General features: G+C 38.2%; 2 protein-coding genes across 5 annotated transcripts; one reads left to right on the forward strand and one right to left on the reverse strand.

Moving 5' to 3' along the window:
• Nucleotides 1-1,115: 1,115 nt before the first annotated feature.
• LOC113670641 (uncharacterized) lies at nt 1,116-15,184 on the reverse strand. Of its 2 annotated transcripts, XM_027186815.2 has the most exons (24): nt 14,795-15,184; nt 14,089-14,141; nt 13,090-13,305; nt 12,406-12,488; nt 11,901-11,967; nt 10,741-10,777; nt 10,588-10,633; nt 9,839-9,896; nt 9,365-9,427; nt 9,100-9,201; nt 8,685-8,762; nt 8,492-8,585; nt 8,271-8,326; nt 8,072-8,117; nt 7,903-7,991; nt 7,186-7,277; nt 6,596-6,704; nt 6,257-6,290; nt 5,860-5,910; nt 5,183-5,336; nt 4,875-5,094; nt 4,009-4,125; nt 2,805-2,903; nt 1,116-2,256 (listed from the first exon to the last, which is right to left on the reverse strand). In XM_027186815.2, exons 1-23 carry the CDS (start codon nt 14,886-14,888, stop codon nt 2,808-2,810), a joined length of 2,055 nt encoding a protein of 684 aa, XP_027042616.2. In that variant the 5' UTR covers nt 14,889-15,184; the 3' UTR covers nt 1,116-2,256; nt 2,805-2,807. The 2 variants fall into 2 exon arrangements, with proteins under 2 accessions (XP_027042616.2, XP_089045685.1); XM_089189559.1 differs by lacking the exon at nt 4,009-4,125.
• On the forward strand, nt 14,020-20,993 carry LOC113670632 (uncharacterized). Of its 3 annotated transcripts, none has more exons than XM_089189564.1 (7): nt 14,020-14,143; nt 14,312-14,386; nt 17,625-17,670; nt 18,131-18,266; nt 18,778-19,006; nt 19,656-19,791; nt 20,103-20,993. In XM_089189564.1, exons 3-7 carry the CDS (start codon nt 17,625-17,627, stop codon nt 20,750-20,752), a joined length of 1,197 nt encoding a protein of 398 aa, XP_089045690.1. In that variant the 5' UTR covers nt 14,020-14,143; nt 14,312-14,386; the 3' UTR covers nt 20,753-20,993. The 3 variants fall into 3 exon arrangements, with proteins under 3 accessions (XP_089045690.1, XP_089045691.1, XP_089045688.1); XM_089189565.1 differs by having other exon boundaries at nt 14,035-14,143; nt 14,312-14,381; XM_089189562.1 differs by lacking the exons at nt 14,020-14,143; nt 14,312-14,386 and adding an exon at nt 16,739-16,850.
• The last annotated feature ends 197 nt before the right edge of the window (nt 20,994-21,190 follow it).

Here is a 21,190-nt window from a genome sequence, read left to right on the forward strand (position 1 = left end):
CCCTTGCTCTTAAAAGAATTGGCTTTGTTACTCGCGTATTGTTATGCGTCAGGCGCTAATAACATTCAATCTCCAGAGATAGAGCTCCTAGCAAAATCGTTTAAGGTCAAAAGAATATTCACCAAATATTCAGCAACAAAAATTGCATTAATACTAATACGTTTTAGAGGGAAATTGAGAGGATATAAGCTCTACTTTCGCAGCCTTGTAATCGTGCGCTTTACAATAAAACGAAACTCAGTTTCGTGACAACGTTCTTCGCCCCACGAATTTCTGTTCACAAGGCACGTGAACTGACGAGCACGACGTGCTCTGACGCAGCAGATCGATAGATTGTAACCCAACTCTAAAAGTATCTCAGTTGACAGATAATCTTGATTACGGGCAACTATTAAGAAACAATGGAGATGTAGTAAGCCGTTTGTTATTCAAGATCCCAACACGAGGCAATAGTGACGAAGAACTCAGTGGATTTTGCGTACTCGGCTCAGGCTTGCGTCCTAAAGTGACTTGGGGTGGGGTTGCACTCTGGTATAAGCTCCGTAGCCGTGTGCCACTACAAAGTGTATGACTTTGGTGCCGATTTTCCGAAAATGGTCATACATTTTGACCAGACTTAGGTGTCCATTAAGGCTTCCTTTTGAGTATGGAGTATTTTCAAGGGAACACGCATGTCTTTTCTCTTCCTAATAACAGAGACAGAGTTGTAACTCCTTCATATAATTCGAGTTGTGTTTCTGGATGAATTGGGCAAATTCTTGTCTTTGGCACTGTTTACTCCACAAGATTTGGATAATAGTGACCAGGTCTGAAAATAAGCGTGATTATTGGCATTTTTTTGGTCCCAAACACGATCAGGATTTGTAAAACCGTGCAAGAAACCTTCAGCAAGAATTCCTGGGATTACCCTTTCCTCGGGAGGGGGGGGGGTGGCTGGGTGGAAAAAGGGAGGGTGAGAAAGGAGAAGCCCATGCTAAGGAAACCCCTGAGGAAACCAACTATTTGTGAGTCCATTATGACATTTTTCAAATCAAGAAATTATTATTTCCCGATAAAATTCTGTCGATATCGAAGACATTTGAAAGGAAGAAAAAAAAAATACAGCCATCAACCAGTTTGGATTCGCACACTTTACTTTCTCTCTTTCTTGTTATCACACCCTGCCCCACCCGATCAAATTCTGAATGAAATAAATCAACAGTTCATACACAAGATTCTAGATTCACATCATTTAAATAATAATTATTAAATAAGAGTCTATCTAAAATCATTCTCTCTTTACGAACCAAACAAGGTAATTAAACATGATCATGTAAAGTTTACGACTGGTTAGTATAATAGATGAAATGAGTACGTGTATCAAAACATAAGAATTCTGTTGTACCTCTCGATTAGTGGTTGACATTTAGGCTAAAATGTTGGAGTAAATGTTCCTAATATATTTCCCTCCAACGTGATTGCCTGGTTGAAATCCAACGCGATGAACCACGCGATAACGCGTGGACTGCCTGCTGACACGCGCGATCGGTTAAGAGAGAGGCTCTAATATCATCCGCTAATTTTCCATCTGGCTACGCCACGCGTGCGTCTTGTTGCAGGCGCGTTTCTCATCACGAAAGAAAAAAATGGTTGTATGACTCTAAAGGCTAAAGAACGTTTGCTGCGAGTATAACTACTTCTGTTCCAAAAAGTTGCGACATGTTGCGTCAGGTGAACTTTTCTTTATGCACAATAATACCAAACTTATAACACCAGTATCCAACATGAGCAATATAACTGTAGATAAACAAGTAGTAATGTGTAGCCTTTAACACCTGGCCTGTAGGTCCAAACATCCGTTTCTCAATATAACTCAATCAATTTTAAAATATCATAAAAAAAATAATTCAAAGATATTTGCATTGTATTTTTGGTCAACAAAAGAGAGTACATTAGACTGGATTTGTACGAAATGGATTTTTTCTCTTTCCTTTCATAACAAAAAAATAATGAAAAAAGGTCAAGTTAATAGTCAGTATTCGTTATGTACAGTTAAAACACAATTGTAACTCAAGCTATACTATTTATATCGAAACAAAATTTAACTTCACGTGGATTAATGTTGGAAACCATTTTGATTCGAGCAGTCACACCTGGCTTTACGGAAGTATTCGGATTTCCGAAGACGATTCGAATGTGAGAGGAATCAAGTTTTAAGCACAGAAGCACTGCGGGCGTGCGTCGTTAGGATCAGCCGAAAATTGTGGACATGTTAATCTGCAATATCAAGGGACAAAAGTATAGTGAGACAAAAAATGAAATGAAATAAAATAAACCCCACGGATGAGAAAGATTATAGGTTAGAGGTGAACGATAAAACATTCCACTGATCGATCCACTACAACGTTGAAAAGAGAGAGGTTTTTTGTAGTTAATATATATTTTTTAAATTCATTTTCTTGTCGTTGACAGGTTACAATGTCCCAGATGTTATGTCACGATAAGTTCATCCCGAGAAAAGTCGGCCTTAATTTTCACACCTGCGAATAGCTCTGTCCTTTTTTTTCACTCACGTTTAAAGTAGGTTTGTAGTAGCGAAGCACAATATAGTCAAGTAGTTCACTCGCCGAATTAGCCAAAACTTATAGAAAGATCCTGCAGAGTCATAAGCCAAAGGTTCAAACAGGCTCTAAAATAGTTCACAGTTTAAGTACTTTGCAGCTTAGTAAAGCGAACTGAAGACTTTCAAAATAAAATGGATAAAGCTAACTTGCTCGGCATAAGCAGCCAATCAGATCACGCAAAAAACACTACGTACTACCTACTTTTCATTCAGTAGAGGTGGGTATTGGACGCGAATGTAGTGGACTTCCCAGATGTCTTTGCGGCGGTGTGTACTGCTCAGTCGTGGGAACCGTGGAGTCCTAAAGAGAAACAGAGACAGAGTGTGTTATCTTTTAGAGGGCGTTCATTGGTATCAACTTCCTGCTACGAAAAGCCGACCAACAAGACAGGATTGTAACTACACCACCGGACAATCAAACAGAAAGCCTGGTTAAAAGAGCTACATTCAATTCACGAGTCTAGGTCAAACTTCTTCATCCTTAGAAGTCCTTTTCACGTTCTGGAAAATTTTCCTTCTCGTGTTGCTGCTTTTCTGTCAAAATTAACTGTCGTTTTTTGTTTCTCCTCAACTAGAAGATATTTTTGCATGTCGCAGAAAAAGAGGACACAAAATATTGTAACGTCGCTCTTGATTGATTAGTTTTAAAAACCACACCCCTGGATTTGAAACACACTTTGGAGACCGGAACTTCTTCCGAAAATGGGTCTGATTTCTACTGGCTTATCATGCGTACAATAAAAGTGCACATTTTAAGTAAAATCCATATATTTCCTGTGGTAGTAACAACTTTCTCCTTAACTCAAAGCAAGTTTTCCTAGTAATCAATGTCTTAAAATTCTAAGAATCTTTTCTTTAACTATCACACTAATAAAGGGAGGTAAAATTTCAGTCTGACCTCGCTGGGAGCTTAAAATGGTTAACTGCAAATGCAATTGTTATCCTATAATCATTAAGGAACTTTATTAGCGAGCGAGGAATACATGATTAAAGAAGGACACTGACGTAATTGCAGTTGCGGTTACAAGTAGAATTTTGTATTAAATGTTAAGTGACAATGGCAATACATTACCATTCATTAAACTTCAATAGAACTATTTGTTAATGTTAGCCTTATCGCCAATTAGACTAAAAGGAAGATACCGATGATTGAAACAGTCCCGATATGTTTTTCAGCCAACGTTTGGAATATGAAAATTTTGCTTCGCGAAAACTCATGAAAAGCTTCCTCTGGCAGTGACCAGTTGACCAGCCCAGCCAAAACCTTTGTTTTAAGTTTTTCTCCTTTTTTACTTCTTTCCTTTTCTTTTCTTTTCTTTTTTTTTTTTTCATCTAAGCCACTTTCCAACGCAACCTAGCCTTAAGGTATAGCGTGACAAACTGAAATGCGTGACGCTAATGCAAACCTGATTAGGACTTCCGGTCAGGGAGAATGTGGAGGATTGTTCGAGGTTTTGAACCATTTGTCGAGACTCCGCGAGCAGACGATGTAGTTTACTGGTCGGTGAAGCGTCCCCCTCCGCCTGGGGTAAGAACGAAATAAAAGGAGAAAGAAAAGAAAAGTTCACCCAACTTGGCACAGCTGTCCTGTCACGCAAGTTGTTGGAACTTCTGTTAGTTGTATTATTGTTACTATCTGACAGTGAGCTACGTTAGTAGTTATGTGCTACGTTAAGGGATCTCAAATTATGTTACAGTGATTGTCATTCGAAAGTTAGGTTACAACCTGCATTTTTCAGCCGCAAATCAGCGTTTGTACCTATAATCGTTAGTTAACTGAATTTGTTCAGTTAATCAATAGAATCTAGGAAAACTGCAGTTCTAAAAAATCAAAACTAAAATTAATTTGGGAAAAAATCATGCACAAGCTTAAAAATAATAGTATTTGGAGAAATTTTCAATTGAACGTGGACAACAATGCGAGATTGCTATGAGTTAACTTTATGACGCCCTGTGATTGGTCTAAAAAAAGAAAACATGCCACCTCAACCAATCAGATCTCGCAAAAAAACAAACAAACAAAAAAAAAACGGGAAATAGTCACTCGCGTTTTTCCCGCACTTAGGGTAGTTGGCTGAATTTAAGTCCTCACAGTCGCTTCTTGATATTTTCTTGTTCTAATTGGTCATTTTTCTTTCAGTGCTTTGGTTTTGGATTTACGACACTCAAAATTCACTCCAATTGCTTGCCGTTTCTTCTGGGAGGAAAACTTACTCCTTGGTTTCACAAGGCCACCAATGAACCAAAGGCGGCTCCACCGAGCAGTTCTTACCTTAGGAGGGGACGTCTTCGGTACAGATACACCAGCTGAGAAAGAGGAATATGTGTCCCCAGGTCTCGTAGTTGTTACGGAATTAATTTCCACTGGTCTCCCAGGCGAGAAGGATAACAGGCTACTGTGGTCCTCTAGTCGAACGCCCGTGAGAGAAAGGTTACCTAATGGCGGATAAATGTCGGTTCTTGTGTTGGGTGTGCTGAAGTAAGAGGGGTTTCTACAGGATAGGAAAAAATAACTCATGTTAAGAAATGTGAAATGACACCCGTAAAGAGTTCACTCCCGATAAAAGCACGTTTGTTCACCTGGGAGGAAGAAACGTGTCAACATTTGAACTTGTGAAGCCTCTTTCTGAAGTGATCGGAGGTTGAAGTGGATCTTGCGAAAGGCTGTCATAGTCGTCAGCCAAGTCACTTCCGGCTGTCGCGTGCATGGAAAGGGAGGACACTCCACCACCGCCTAATATAAAATAGTAACCGTACCTTGGTTGGACATTATTTTCAACACAAAGTGAAGCATCAGCTTTAACCCTTTAACCCCAAAGAGTGACAAATAACTAATTTCTCCTTACCATATCACCCCCGAATGACACATAAAGGTCAGGAGAATATAAGAAATGAACGGTAACTGTAAAAGCTACAGATTCTTGGACAAATTCTCCTTGTCAGAAGCTTAGGAAATATTTAGAGAACAGTATGGAGAATATGCATACCGATTTTGGGTTGTAAAAGGTTAAATAACTTGTCTTGTGAAATGTTTGCGCGAAGGATTCAGGCTTGTGCTTGCTATTTGGATACAGATGGTATATGTGTGTCAGGGTTCACATCTCACTGACCCTGACGTTAAAAAGTGAGAGTTGAGTATGTCGTATTCTGGTTTTGCATTCAAATGTATATCATTAATGTCTTTCTAGTTTCATATCAATAGCGGTTAGATTTTTTTCACACTATGCAGACAATCACTTTGTTTCTGTGTTTCACACCTGGAATATAAGCAGCGAGGTCATCATCAGTGCCTTTGGAAGAGACTGGGCCTGCAAATTAAAGTAGGATACTTCACGTACACGTCTTAAACGACAAAGATCTCTGTCAGTTTTGAGTTATTGATCCTCACCACAAAAAAAACTACAATGGAACATTTGGACGCACAGAGTTGGACACGAGCATAAGCTCGCAAAATTTTTAACAATAGGTACTTTCTGTGCCAACAACAAAGAAACTGAAAGGCTGGCCGAATTAGATAACATTGTGTTCACTAGGGCCATATATTTATATCTCTTATTTAATATGTCTGGCCTAAAAATCTGCTACTTTCATTAGGACAAGAACATTTCAAGCATTTTAACGCTGTTTCGAACAACCCCGAAGAGATTGACATACCATCAAAGTCCATTGACCTCGTGGACGCTTGATCCTAAGCACAAGAAAAATGTGCAAAACTGAATGAGTCAAAGCAGAAGGAATATCCTAATGACTAGAAACTTATCTAAAATTTGCACCAAATTCTTCTCCAAGAAAGATAACTCAAAATGCAGCAATTACAAATTGAGTGTAAATGATTATGCAGAATCGCGTTATCTTGCTTTATTTCAACCTATGATTAGTCTAAAAAACTGGCGCCACCTTGTCAATCAATTAGATGAGATAGTTACGGAAAACAAAATTTATAGCTGTCATTGAGGTTTGTTTTACCGACGAAAAAAAACTGTCTTAACTCACCTGATTGTCAAAATAGTCTCCATTGAGGTTAAAACTCGTGGCATCGTAAAAGCTGTTTAGAGGCTTTTTATCTTCATCCGGGGGATTAGATTCCAACTCTGACATTTTACTGCAAATCAAGAGACGGAGCTAGTCATAAAAAGTACTGTCACTCCCAATAAGTGGCTTATTAACTCAGTTGGTAGTGACACCCAGTCGAAATATGGGAGGCATCACGTCAAGACCTATTGAAGCCTGAATTCTTGTTGTAGTTGTTGTCGTTATTGTGTTTTTGTAACCCTCAGGCTACAATGTGACGATTCCAAGCCTCTCAGAAACCAGTTAGTGGCTCCGGCCATCAGAACTGCGAAGTCAGAAGCTGAAAGCCAGGCAACTTTTCATATATTTTTTTAAGTTTATTTTTTCTGCAACCTCAACTTCACCTGGTCAACAATTCGCTTTCCTTTCCCGATTATAACTAACAGCTTACCTTTTTGTGTTGAACGTAATTTCTATACTAAGTATATGATAGTGTACTCTGATAGTCTGGGTGAAAACAAGTTCTGTCTCTTTGAAAAAAACGTACTATTATTCAGCAGTTTACAACTTACTCAGGTTCCGTGACATGTTTGGACAGCATATCGTGAGAACTTTGTAACTGCAGCTGCATGTAAGAAATGTCGCGTTGTTGTCTCTCACAGATCTGCCAAGGAAAGTCATAGTCAGATTACCTGTTACTATAACTGAAAACCAAACACTTGAGATGGATTGTATTTCAATGTCGAGTTTCGATTCTGATACTAACCCCGTTATTGAACGGACTATCGTTGTAATTCATAGATTAGTGCACAAAGTAATTCGGGATACTTTCCGTTTCTAACCTCTTTGATTGGTCAAGGAAACCCGTGTCCCCCCTCAACCAATCAGCGTCAGAGCTAAACCAATCGCAACTAAATATTTCCTTGTATTTTCCCGCCCTTTTTCGCTTAATCAAGTTCCCATTGCTTCCCGCGAAAAGCGGACTTTGAACAATGAAGTTTCAAAGTACAAATAAACTGACAAATTGCCCGAGAAAACGCAATTGAAAGAGCTTGAGTCTCGATTGGTTTAAGATTTGCTTTCCATTGGTATCACGGGTTCCATAGATCTATCACAGAACGAAGTAAAACAGGAGAGGAAATCCCGAATGACAATCGAAACGCATTTAAAATTACTCTACCTCCCTCTATTATGACTGGACGACATGATTTTTAACTTTCCTGTTTGTTACAATCAATCGACATAAGCTGTTTGCTATCTTTACTTCCAAGAACAATAAATGAACATACTTGTCGAAGGTTTTGCAACTCTGAGTCCGTTCTCTCTTGCTTTGACTTTTGTAAATCAAGCAGTTGATCTTTCCTCTTCTCTCTTTCTCCTAAGAAATCGTAGAGTAGCAATTGACGTCAGGTACAAGATACATATGTATCCGTATGTTATTCGTATGTCTCTTATTACCTGCTAAGAAAAGTTCCTTCTGCAAAACTAAAATTTCTTGCTTGGTCTGAAAAACACAGATGAAACAACAGACATTACCAAAAACTTCTGATAAATTCTGACCATGAAATTTCTCAGGTTCAGGCTAATTTCCTTAACTAACTGAATGCCATAAGACGAAACTTTGTTTTGCGCTGCGACAGGTACGCGACAGTTTTACCTTCGCAAGCTCAGCTTGAACTTCGTCTGCATCACTAAACTGTTTACTGATATCAACTGGAAAAAAAAAACAAACAAGAACGCAAAAAGTCAGCTATACAGTATATGAGACGAAAGACAAACTAACAAACAGTTAAACAAATGAATAAATATAAAATAAATAAGTACAACCCAAAAAAATAAACCAAAATACACTTTTAAAACTGAAGACCTTCTGCTAACCTCTCAGTTTTTCTACTTCATGTTTGTTAGCTGTGGCTTGATCTCTCCACTGGTCTCTCTCTGTCCTGATTGAACTTTCATTTTTCCTTAGTTCCTAAGAAAAAGATGTAACAAGGAATCTTTTTGTTATCATTTCTTCCCCAAGGCAGCCATGGTGGAGAGGTTCGACTGCATTTATTTTGCCAATACCGACCTGACATAATCCTTCAAGACGTTTTATCTTTTGTTGCAGTTCTCCTAAGCTCACATTTGCCTCCATTATATCATTGTCCTGGGTGAAAACACAATCAACAAATGTATGTCTTAGGCAAGTAATGAAATGTTATTAATTGTCCACGAAAACATGGGGGATAATCCTAGGCTATGGTGTAGATCCAGACCATGGAATGTTTCTGACAAACAAGCATTTGAGGCGCGTATGCAGACCAGTAGGTCAAAGAAAGAATAAAGACACCAACATTTAAAAATCTCTTTTGTCACTATTTGTTGTTGTAAGAAAATGTAATTTGCTGATCTAAATTTCTCCTTTTGGATGCAATAGATTTCCTGACCAGTAAACTAAAGGAGAGAATGTGGTCTCATATCAAGTTTCATGTAGGCTGCAATACCTTAAGTTTTAGTTTTGTTAAAAGCTCCTGTTCTCTGGCTTGAAGCTGTCCTATTGTATTTGATAGCTCTCTCATTGATGAAGTTAAAGCACTGTTCTTTTCCTGATAATGAAGCAACAACAATAACATTTGATTATGAAAGGAAACATGACTCTACAGTCAAGCACACTAAGTATCATGTCTACTGTGCCAGCGTTTATAAAATGATTCAAGGGTAATAAATGCTATCAGTCATATATTGTGTATTGACAAGGTTGTTACATACTTCAAGTTCCTGAACTTGATGAAGAGAAGTATTTGCATGTTCTGAAACTTGTTGAAGTTGAAGCTACAGATCAAGGAGAAATGGTAAGTTTAAGTATGGTAATTTTGCAACACAAATTACAAGCTAAACAAACTTGGGCATGTTGTAAACTTTAACACAACTGGTTTTGCATGTTTCACACACAACTGCAACACATTTGATTGAGTCAACAGCCAGTAGTCTAGTGGGCTCTTCCAGTCAGATTAGTCTGCCAATCTCATGAGTGCAGGCTATCATGGAAAAAGGCCATTTTATCTCTAAGTTGAATCTTCACTTCTGAGGGAAATCCTGAGCAGTTTTGTAGAAGGTGTTTTCCAGCATTCCACTATCCAACATAGCCCTTTCAGTGGCACCAGAAAGGGCCAGTTGGACATAATGCAAGGCCTTAGATCAAGGCATCTTTCATCCAACAGTACTAAGGGCATGAATAACTACCTGAGTATCTTCAAGTTCTTTGCCTTTGTTCTTTTCCTCTGTTTCAGAAGCTTTAAGCCTGCAAAGCAAAATCACAACAAGCATTCCTATCAGTGACATCTATAAGCTGATTCAATTCAACTTCAGAGTAAAAATTTAATTTTCCTTTTACCCTTTCACTCCTAGTAATCGTTGGATCTCAATCTCAATCAGAAAGTGGCGCATAGTTTTTTTTTTCTAATGTCATTACACCGTGATTAAAAAGTGATCTTTACTTTTTGAGAAACTATAGACCTGCATGTCAACAAGAAGTTACTGTTTGTATGTCTTCTATTCATTTTTAATTAGTAACATTACACTTCTAACATAAAAAACTATGTGTGAAACAAAGTTATTTTTAATTGAATAGAGGATATTACATGGCCGCGCAGGGATACGAATTTTATCTTCGTGTGCTGAAAGTATCTCTCACTGGTTCACTTTGCTCACTCGTAAGAGACACTCCAAAATAAAATTCTTATCCCCAAGCAGCCGTGTAATGTTCTGTTTATTTCATTTATACTGATGAAATTGCAAAAGAACCAGCTGCGCGCCTGAGTGGGAAGCTCTCTTGTAATTGGCTAATCATGTTAGTAACCATGGCGACACCAGTATCCTCACACTTGAAAGATAAAAATAGTATCTTCACTGCCCGTGATGAAGATATGATTTTTTAGTAAAAGGAAAAATCCTGGTATTTCATCAGTATCTATATTAATAATAAACAATACCTTGCTTGTAATGCCTTCATTTGTTCATTTCTACTTTTGAGTTCACCTGTAAGTGTAGAAAACTTTATCAACTCCACTTTCTTAGAAATTCATTATTTTATAGTACAGTGCATTGTAACCTACAGTATTTCAAGAACATAAAACCTCACTTACTTTCAAGCCTGGAAGATCGCTTCTCAAGAGCAAACACCTAAATGCAGTGGGATGTCAATGGAAATGGAATATATCAGTGCTCTCAAACTTCAAATGTTCCTTTTTAAAACAATTACTGATGGTATGTTAATTACAAATTGTTCCAAATTTTGGAATCAATAAGCTAATATATGGGGGATGTTGAAGCTTGGAGTTGATCAACCCATAGCTATGAACTTGTATTCACTTAAATCGCTCTGGTTTATTTGTCAACAACACATCAATGAAGGTAGAGGTGTGAGATAGACCTTTCTTCTCCGTGCGTCTTGGTTTATCAATAAGACATGTGAGTTCTTGTTCCACTTCCAAATCTAAGAGTAATTTCCCTTCACTTTCATCTGGTCTAAGTCTATCAAGATTAATATCGCCAATGACAGTGACAAAGTTTCTCCGTAAAGAGGCCCAGGTGCAAATACCATTAAGTTCCCCTTCCAGTTGTAGTTGATAATCACCAGATACCGATTTGGGTGGACGGTAGACGCTGATAACGATCATTTCAAATGTGCCAAGCCTAATCTTAACTGCGAGGGGTTCCAGTGTCTTATAGGTCCTGGTAATCTTAAGCCTTCTACAAGGCAGTAGTGTGGATACATAAACCAGGATGCCTCCACCTCCTTTTTTTATGTCATTACTGTATAATGTATAGCCAGGAATGGCAAATTGGCTATCAGGATATGTGAAATCAATTTTTGTTTCACTGATAAATATTATATGAATTTTTAGTTTCCTGATTAAAGCGACAAGCTCCTCAAATTTGTTTTGTATGCTGTTTATATTCAGGTGACATAACAGGATATCATTACAGATATTCCTTTGATTCTCCAGTTGATCATTATGCCGCAGAGTAAGGGTGACACTTGAATCATTATGAGCAGGTGTTGAAATCTGAACTGTATCCGAAGAGAACGAAGACTCGAAAAACGAGTCAGAGAAATCAAAAGGCCAGTTACAATTGTTGGCTTTACAAAACCATTGATCTTGAGAGTAACTCAGAGCGACATAAGTCTCGACATCCATATCAATGCACTTAATGTGCTGCCAACTGTCACAACCGTTGCAAAGCTGTTTTTTCTTTAAAATTGAAAACCACTAAGGACAAATAAAATCTTAAGCACCCTCACCCTTTGTCTGTCTTCCTCCCAAGCCACTATCTGTTTTTGATGAGCTTGTACCATATCATTCAATTCTCTAGTTTAACAGAACAAGTAGGAAAAAAATTTGAGAGGGCACATGACACAGTGCACAAGCTTCTGCAGTAACAGAGTGCTCAAGAGTGCAAAGCAAATTTAGGACTAAAGTAAATCCTGCTGATCAGAGACTGAAAAATTTGAAGGTTTTACTTGATGGGATTAACAGTATTTGTATTATAGCTGTGCAGGATCTACAGTTGCCATGGACCTCTGTGGTAAGGTGCAGCAATTTTTTGCTCCTATTCTTTCCCTTTCTGCTGCTTTTTTTGGTGATATGATAATACCAAAATCGTACTATTCAAACTAATTCATGTTGCAAAATGTCTGTTCTAAAATTGTTTAAGTTGAATTAACCAAGACTGTTTAGGGCTAAAAAGGAGTTTTGGGGTGGGTTTTTTTGGTTTGTTTTTTTGTTTTTCTACTTTCATGCAAATACCTGTCTCTATCTTTGAGTTCCCCAATAAGCAGCTGAAGTTCTCGTCTCTGCCTTTGGATTGTGTCACTATCTACGTCAGAGAGCTAAAACAAAAATGGTCATCATGATAGTATAAAACAAAATTGTTTTAGAAGCTATTCCCTTGTTAGCAGAAAACTTAAAGAAAGATATTATTGCTTATATTACTAACATGGGAAAAAGAAAATCTGAGTCTTCAACACCTAATTTCAAGCTCTGATGCTTTACAACTGAGCCACAGAGACCTCAGCAGTGAGATTATGAAGGCCATTGCTAAGTTCCTATGTGCAACATCTCCTGAATTGATTAGTTTTGGCAAAATCAAAAGCTTAGTATGTGTAAATGGAATAATAAATATGATAAAACCTTTTCATCAACTCTTGTGAGGAAATGCTTGCAGGATTAGAAATTTCCTAACCACTATAATCTATAATTTTGTTGGCAAGTTTCCTTGTCACATCACCTACACTAGCAAACATTGCCCTTGACAGCCTCTCCTAACAATTAGCGTTTTGGAAATGGGGACAACTTTCTCTTGACCCTACTTACTAACAAATGTAACATGATGTAAATACATGAAGTCTGATTGAATTGTTTCAGCACTGTTTATTAATCTTAAATAGCTGAAGATCTAAACTGACTGTAAGGAACCTTGGCTTTACTGACCTGTTTACTATTAGGAGACAGAGATCTGTTGTGTAGTCTTGGACTTGTTGCTGTATGCAAATTTGGACTCACTGGTCGACGGCCAGGGCTTGTGCTACGCGTTGGAGATTTACTGCGCTGTGACCGAGATGGGCTTACACCTGTCTGAAAGCTTGTATTGGTTGTTCTGGTCTTGTAACCACTTGGTAATGTTATTGAATATGATGAAGATATGGGCTGAAGATCGCAATGTGGAGTTCAGTGATAAATAAAAATAAAAAAAAAAGGAAACACAATTCTATTTTAAAAAGTATGAATAGACCCTCTCCATATATAACATTGAAATATAGTGCATTAGATATATTTAGTAAAGGATGTTTATAAAGTGGTCAATTCACCAACTCTTTTACTAAAATTCTTGATTAGCATATAGTATTAATCAATATTTTATTTAGCAGAGAAGTGACAAGAATTAACAACTTGTCCACTTATGAGGTATTATCTTGATCATGCAACAAACTCTCTTCACTAATAACACTGAAACATGGCTGCTGAGAATAGGAGAATTTTAAAGTTGAACTTGGGAGTTAAAGGTTTGATGGACTAGACATACAACTGGATTACTCTCTAACCATTAAAATGCAAAATTTTTGCCAAAGGTAAACATCAGCACCATTATGTTACAAGGGCACCACTGATCTGAATGTAAACTTGTGGTCAAACACCACTTTTAAGCAAGACAAAATTTTTTCCTACAATATCACTACAATATCAAGAAGACAAGTAAGGAAAATAAAACAAAAATTACAAAAAAAGAGATTTTAGTTGATCCAACACCAAATTCTCTGAAGTAACATCATAAGAGTTGTATGGCAGACAGGAAGGAGAATTACTAATGAAATCTTGGAAGTGAAAAGGTTAAGAAAGAAGGAATAAAATAACTGTGAAGATGATCTAATAAGATACAGGTGGCCCAGGTTTGCCATACTGTTGTCGCTTTGCTGAGAAAGAAACATTTACCTTTATTTTGGGGGTGCTGTGAAACAAATTACTGGAGTCGTAAGAGGTGTAACCTGTATGTAGATACAATTTTGTATTGGGTAGAATTTTTAATAGTGACATTATAAGATATGATATTCTTTGAAAACGATATAGAACACAAACGAATGGGAAATGTGTTCACTGATTTCTAATCTATCACAATCTTAGCTTTTTGTTTTCTTTGGATGATTTTCTTAAATAGGATCAAGTATGTTACTTCGCTATTCAAGCTTCTTCAAGATAAAATTATCCACGATTCCATTTGATAGGCGGTAAGGTAAGTTTAAAGAAATTTTTTTAACTCGAAGCTGATATGAATTATAAATGTTCGCGCGTGAAAGCTTATGATACCAAATTATTGTTTTCCATTTCAATCAATTAGGCTTAGCGGAAAGCTTCTGTACTTTAATTGAATGTTGTCAAGCGTTTGTAGGCTGTGGTTGACAAACAGTTCAATTCATTCGTAAAGAAACACGCACGACCACATACATACCGATAACACGTGCTTCTTTTTCTGGACAAGAAAAATTTTGTCGCAAATTGTTTTTTTTAGACGATCCATAAATTTAGAGAGGTCATATTAACGCTCCAGTAGAGCGCGCAAAATTATTTCACGCACCTACAAATCACATTGAAACAACACACCTGGAGTTTGACACTTAAACATAAACACAAAATAACAAACCTTTTCCATGATCTGCTGGAAGTTGCACTCGTTTTTTCCCAGCCAATTCACCGCTGTATCCTTTTACAGGCAGTGACCCTCCAAATCGTTCCATTGATTGATGCACAGCGTTCGATTTTCCGTCACAATTATCTCGATCGAGTCTTAAATCCAACGTTGCAGTGGTGATCTTCGAAACTTCGCCTTAACTCGAGGGAACTCCTAAAAATTCCCTTCAAACTCTTCACAAAGACAACTTTTTTCGCGAGATTTTCAATATCCCGGATTTAGAATTAGCAAAACTAGAATTTTGGTGATTATGTTCAATTAAAAGTAACCGTCCTTCGTTACTACAGACGCCGAAGACAAAAGTTGCGCGCGTGAACGACGCTTGTTAAGGCGCATGCGTTTGTTATCTTTACAAACACCGCTGGCTTTATGTTCCGGCTGGCAGTAGTTATCCTGAATCTTTTTCATCTCTCAGGACCAATATCTCGATTGATCAATCGTGTCTTCTGTAGCAGACAAACATTTTTCTGATTTGCACAAATGATCTGGACATAAATTAAATTATTCAGTCTCTGTTACCAAAAGGAAACAAAAGTGAACCATTTCAAAGTTCCTTTTCAATTACGTTAAGAAAATTAACTAACCTATAGACCAATTAACTAACCTATATAACGTTGTCTTGGTATATTAGGGACCAGTATTTATTTAACATCTGGGGAGGAGGGGGGGTCTCCCCCCCTTCCCCGGGCTCTGTAGTATTCCAGCTAGTGATTCCACCTCTCTAGCACTCATTTTCTACAGTCTCCCCTTTTACACTTTGCATGTTGGCAACGACTGATCCACCCCTCAGTTCGCCGTGATAACCATGCGGCCCCCCCCCCCCAAAAAAAAGACCTCTTTAGCCCTTCCCCCAGGCAAATAATCAACGGAAAATAATTACCTCATTCTCACAATGTATACTCTAATACCATGCTTTTACTAAAACATTATCCAAAGTATAATGCAAGTCCTCTTGAGTTTTGAGTTGTGCACAGGCCATGGTATTTGAACTCATTAACCGACGACCACAAACTCGGTTGGTGTACGTAAAAGTTTTTGTATTTTTATCGCAGATTTTTTTAAAAGGTACTTGTTTGGAAGATTTGAATTAAAAATTATTTTACTGTCAATTTTTGAGACTAATTGCGTTCATAGAATAATAGTATTAAAGAGCAGTTTTCAATTGTGTTTTAGAAAACCAAAACCTGAGTTATCCAAACGACCAATCAGAATAAAGATTCAAATTATCATTAGGCAATGAGAACTTAAAATGAAAACTAGTAGACTGCTTGGAGCGCGGGAAAACGCGGCGACCCAGTCGCGATTGTATTTTAGCTTTTGCATCTGATTGGTTGAGAGGATGGCGCGAGTTTCCTGGACCAATCACAAAACAACGTTCGGTAACACTAAAACAATCCGGCCGGATTACTTTCGACACTCAATTAAAAATTGGTCCAAAGATGATTATGTCGATAAGAGCAATTTATAATTTTCTATTGAGCGTTGACGGTGATCTGGGACTGCATTGGATTTGCTTTACCTCGCTTTGTGATTGGTCCAGAAAACAGCGGTCACCCTTTCAACCAATCAGTTGAAAAACTGAAACCAATTGCGAACTTATTCATTCGCATTTTCTCGCACTTCAGGAATTTTGTTAATTGTTTGGCTTGAGTTCTCATCATGATGTTTCCCTTCGTTCCGATTAGCCGTAGTTATTTCTTTAGCCAGTTCTGGTTGTACAACCCGCGATCAAAAATAGGCTTACGAGATTGCGCGAGTAGAAAATGAAAAGGCCACATGATTGACGGAACGTATTTCTGTAATGCACAGAAACTTTATCCAGATCAAACACTATTGACATAGCTATCAAACTTACAATGCACGAGGTTAAAGCTCACGGTTAATATTGCAAACAGCAGTCGGGGAATTTAAATATATTCATCATAATGAAAGAGAAAAAGTATTCATAAATTCCTTAGTAGATTTGGAGTCAATCGATTTTCAGGGAGGCTGTAGGAAAGCAGGCTGTGTAAGTACTGAAACAACATTGAGTTGCTCGGAAAGAAAATTGTGAAATTTTTGGCGAGTCTAAGACGAAGAAATACGAACTACAATGTTTTTGGAAATGCAAACACGACTGAACATCGAACATTCCTTAACAGCATCTTAGACGAGTTGAAAGACCTCTTAATCTCTTCCGCAGCGATTCCTGTGCATTTTAACGTAATAAGATAACTATTGCAGTGCTGGTCAAGGCTCTTATTCTGACAATTATATTAGTTTCACTCTTCTTTGTACAAAATTATGATGAAAATACGAGAAAAGATAGATATTTATCAAATGCAACTTCGTAATTTACTAAACACCGTGACGATTTCGACAAGGTGGCTTAATTTTTCATACTGTAGTCTCAAATTATTTTGGCACTCAACAATTCAACTCCAAAAATATTATTACGTATTCACTCTCTCGTCTGGTTACTAAGCGTTACCCTGTAAATTATTTAAGATAATTTAATGTTATATAAAGGTTACACCCTCAAGCTGATGAGTTTGTCTATTCTCCTCACCTACCCACTGGATAATGAATTGAAATTGACAGAGAAGTTAAATGTTAGTTATTTCTGGGAGTAAGGGAAATAAATCAGATGACGCATAGACAGGAAAGGTTCTCTTCGGAATTTTGATATGTAAATATAAAATTACTCGGGCATTCTTACTTCTGGACGATCTGGAAAGGAATTTATCCTTTCGTTTTCATGATTCACACTGTGAATACATCATTACATACCTTCTTTACACAGATGAAAAAGATGAAGATCTTAATAATATTATTTTTGGTGATAAAAGGTAAGAAATTATTGTATTGGTTATACATTTATTTCTCATGTCTGAATCGTATTCCTTACATCTTTGAATCATAATAAAATGAGAAGAACAGCCTTGATACCTTTTAGCGTTCGTGTATCTGTTCCAGGCGATTTAAAAATATTGATTGGATCCAAGGCCCCAAACCACTCAGCAACGCCTTCTAACTCCCACTCCACTGAAAGAGTACCTCTTCGGTCACGTTTCGTCAAAACATGAAAAATTTCCGACATTGTTGCTAGCACTCCGAGAAATACTCTATCCAAACCTCAGAATCCTTGGACCCTTATCTCCTTTGCCCAGATAATTGTTTATGACGTTGGCATGTTCCGTTCATTTGCCTGGCGACCTCCCTAGGACACGAAAATCGCAAACTCAGTCATTCTTCAAATGACTATATTGTCCGGCAACTAAAAATTAGTTCGTGTGTTGTTTTACGCAGGAACGTCGGCGCAAAGTTGCAAGGAAGGCTCTGTAAAACACGACCATCTTGGTCAGCGTCGCACATGTCGTGGCGGGAAATGGAGTGCGCCTTGCCGCGTGCGGCGAGAATGGAACGGAATGCTTCCTGGAGAGAGGTGGGTAGACGTCACTGTTCATTTACAGTGTGAGAAAACTCCTCTCTTCCCTTAGCCTCACTGTTATCTTTTGACCTGTAAATGGTCCCCACTCCCTTCCCACATAACCTCAGGAATATTTTCTCTCGTTAACATACACGAGAAGGAGGAAGAATTTAAACATAATCGCAACTGGAAGACGCCATTGGAATATGATGTGTCTCATAAAAAGAAAAATAAATTGAAGCTAAGAAATCCCTCCAGCTAATTGGGCTTTCCTTTATCAAAAGCAGTATCAAAACAGAGTTATTAGCTTAAAAAGAAACTGTTGGTATGCGTCGGTATTTCCTATAGTTTTCACAAGAGAGCCTTTAAAAAAGACTCCTAAAACCATTTGTGCCATATTTCATCTCTAATCTGCCATTTCGATTAATTCTGCTGCGCACTGTCTCTGCTATTGGTCAGAACTCACAATTCTCAATCTAAGAAACACCAATCTTTATTACTGTAAAATTTCTTCTCCTTCTGCCAGGTACCGTTTCATAAGCACACTAAAAAAGGCATCAACAAGATCTGATTATCGAAACCTTGTCATCAGACACACAAAACAGTTCAGTAATATTCATAACAACAGGCAGTTCCTCCCTTGGCATCGCTGGTATTTGTTGCAGATGGAGAACATTCTTCGTAAAGTGGACCCAATCGTGACGGTGCCCTATTGGGACTGGAGTCTATGGTCCGGGGCACCCTGGTTGGATAAGGTACCTATAAGTGATTCTCTAATAAAATATCTGGAAATAGTCTAACAGCAATCATTAAATTATTGCGGATATTAGTCCAGGATGTTATCGATTGTGCTTAACTTTGCCCCTGCGATTTAGTAAGAAACTCCTGCCTCTCTCTCAACTGATCAGTGGCAAACAAAATTAATTGACCCTCGATTACTATCCTTTTCACGCGCTTTATATATTTCATGTGTCTGCTTTGAGTCCCATTGGTCCCAATTGCCTCCCTCTGACTAAGTATAGTGATAATCTTCCGATATAGTTCTACAAAACTCCTGTCGGAATTCGCTTTTTACGTTTTATAATCACTCCATGCCGCGGCCACAAAGCTCGTAATGGTGAACGGAAAATTATGGTAAGTGGAGGAAGGAACGAGAGGGGAATAAGGCGAGCAGTGTCGCCCTTTCCTAGAACCTTGCAGGTTTTCGCTTTCCTGTTTTTACGCTCTTGGGAAAAGCTGCACTAAAGAGGATTCAATTTCTCGATTAGGACACTTCTTTCATTGCTTTCTCGAGTAGGTTACCTAGCAAACTCTAATAAACTCACATAACTCTAATTTTTCGAGCCTTGGAAAATCTTGTTTTCCTAACTCTCTTCGTTTTGATACACAATTACCAATTTCCAGGTTATGAGCACGTGGAGCAATGCACCATGGGGCTTAGGAAGCAATGGTGGAAGAGATGGTTGTGTGTACAGCGGACCCTTTGGGAAACGGCATTTCACGCTGACAAGCGGAGGATGCCTCAAGAGAAATTTCAATGGTAATTTTTAATGCTTTTGTGAGCTAAAATTTCTCCTCAGAAAGTTTTATGGATCATAGATGTTTCTGAAGTCGTTAGAATACGCAATACAAAAACTCAAAATATTTGTTGGAAAGAAGAGTGAGTTGAATTCTTTTTGCCCGGGCTAAATTGTACCTAGAACTGAAAAGTTGCCGCTTCTCTATTGAAAAAGATTGTCGTATAAGTAACGACACGAGCTGCGCAATTTTTTGTTTTTTTCTTAGTCGCGTCACAGAAATCTTCAAAAAGGGAACGTGTTCAGAGGTTACAATTATCTTACTACTCAACAGGTAATCCCCCAGACTGCATAGCAGTTCATAAATGCCTGCGCATCCTCTCCAACAAGTTCACCGACTTCGAAATGACACTCCGTGACACCTTGCACAACAACATGCACTGTAGGATTGGCGGGAGAGGCGGGACCATGTGCAGCAAGCAGTCAGCCAATGCCCCAGAATTCCTCCTGCACCACGCATTCACCGACAAACTCTGGTCTGATTGGCAGAAGAAGGGAACCCGATATAAAAATGCTTACTTTCCAGGGACCATTTATCTCTACGGAGTATCCCCCCGGCTCAGGCCTCTGAACTTGATGGATCTGTCCAGACAGCCCGGCGGGGTTTGTGTGACCTATGACGACCCTCCTCATGAGAACTACAAATTATGTCACGAACAACTTGCCAGTCTAAGCTTAGCAGAGATTGACGCTATTCCCAGACAGAAGTTCACACGGCTCAGTAGTCTGGAGTTCGACTTGTTCATGACAAAGAAGAGAGAGAAGGCGCAGGTGAACAGAGAAATGAACGACCTTGAACCCAAGCACGTTTTGTCGAAAAGTACCAAGTTGAATTCTCAGGACAACCAACTAGGCTTCAAGGTAGAAGATGTCAAAGAAACTATAAAAAGAAAGAAGAAGAAGAGAGAAGAAGTAATCAACTAATCCGGGCCACTTAAACCCATAAGTTTGAACAACACAGACAGCAGAACTTCTTTTACAATGACTGTCATTTACCTCGCATAATTTTTGTGTGTCGCAGACTCCTACTAAAACTTGTTTTCCGTCCTTCAACAAAACAATAATGAGCAAGAAAGCAATCACCCTGCTTTCGATCTCTGTCAGTTCGTGCATAATAAGGCATAAATGTTCCCTGAATAAACTTTTTGTACTATTCTTTACTTACATCTTGTTTACAATAACGCGAACCTTTAAGTTCAGTTTTAAGGTATAGTAAATTAATTTTAGCTCTTTTTTTCTCTCACACCTATTCAACTACTTTCGCTTTTTTGTCTATTGCCTATGCAAGGCACCTCCAGCTTATCTTATTGCTGACCTTGTTTTTTGGTAGTTTAGGAACTTAGTTTCCCTCTCTCTTTTTGT

This window comes from Pocillopora damicornis, chromosome 12 (assembly GCF_964200805.1).
Source record: "Pocillopora damicornis chromosome 12, jaPocDami1.2, whole genome shotgun sequence".
Lineage (NCBI taxonomy): Eukaryota > Metazoa > Cnidaria > Anthozoa > Scleractinia > Pocilloporidae > Pocillopora > Pocillopora damicornis.

Bases quoted from the DNA above. Each gene is read 5' to 3' on its own strand.
- LOC113670641 (XM_027186815.2), bottom strand. From the start codon at position 14,888: ATGGAACGATTTGGAGGGTCACTGCCTGTAAAAGGATACAGCGGTGAA. The intron at 8,763-9,099 runs GTATTGCAGCCT...GTTTTCACCCAG, and splicing joins TAACAAAACTAAAACTTAAG to GACAATGATATAATGGAGGC. The intron at 6,705-7,185 runs GTAAGTTGTAAA...CTTGATTTGCAG, and splicing joins AAACATGTCACGGAACCTGA to TAAAATGTCAGAGTTGGAAT.
- LOC113670632 (XM_089189564.1), top strand. From the start codon at position 17,625: ATGAAAAAGATGAAGATCTTAATAATATTATTTTTGGTGATAAAAG. The intron at 17,671-18,130 runs GTAAGAAATTAT...TGTTTTACGCAG, and splicing joins ATTATTTTTGGTGATAAAAG to GAACGTCGGCGCAAAGTTGC. The intron at 18,267-18,777 runs GTGGGTAGACGT...TCCTTCTGCCAG, and splicing joins GGAATGCTTCCTGGAGAGAG to GTACCGTTTCATAAGCACAC.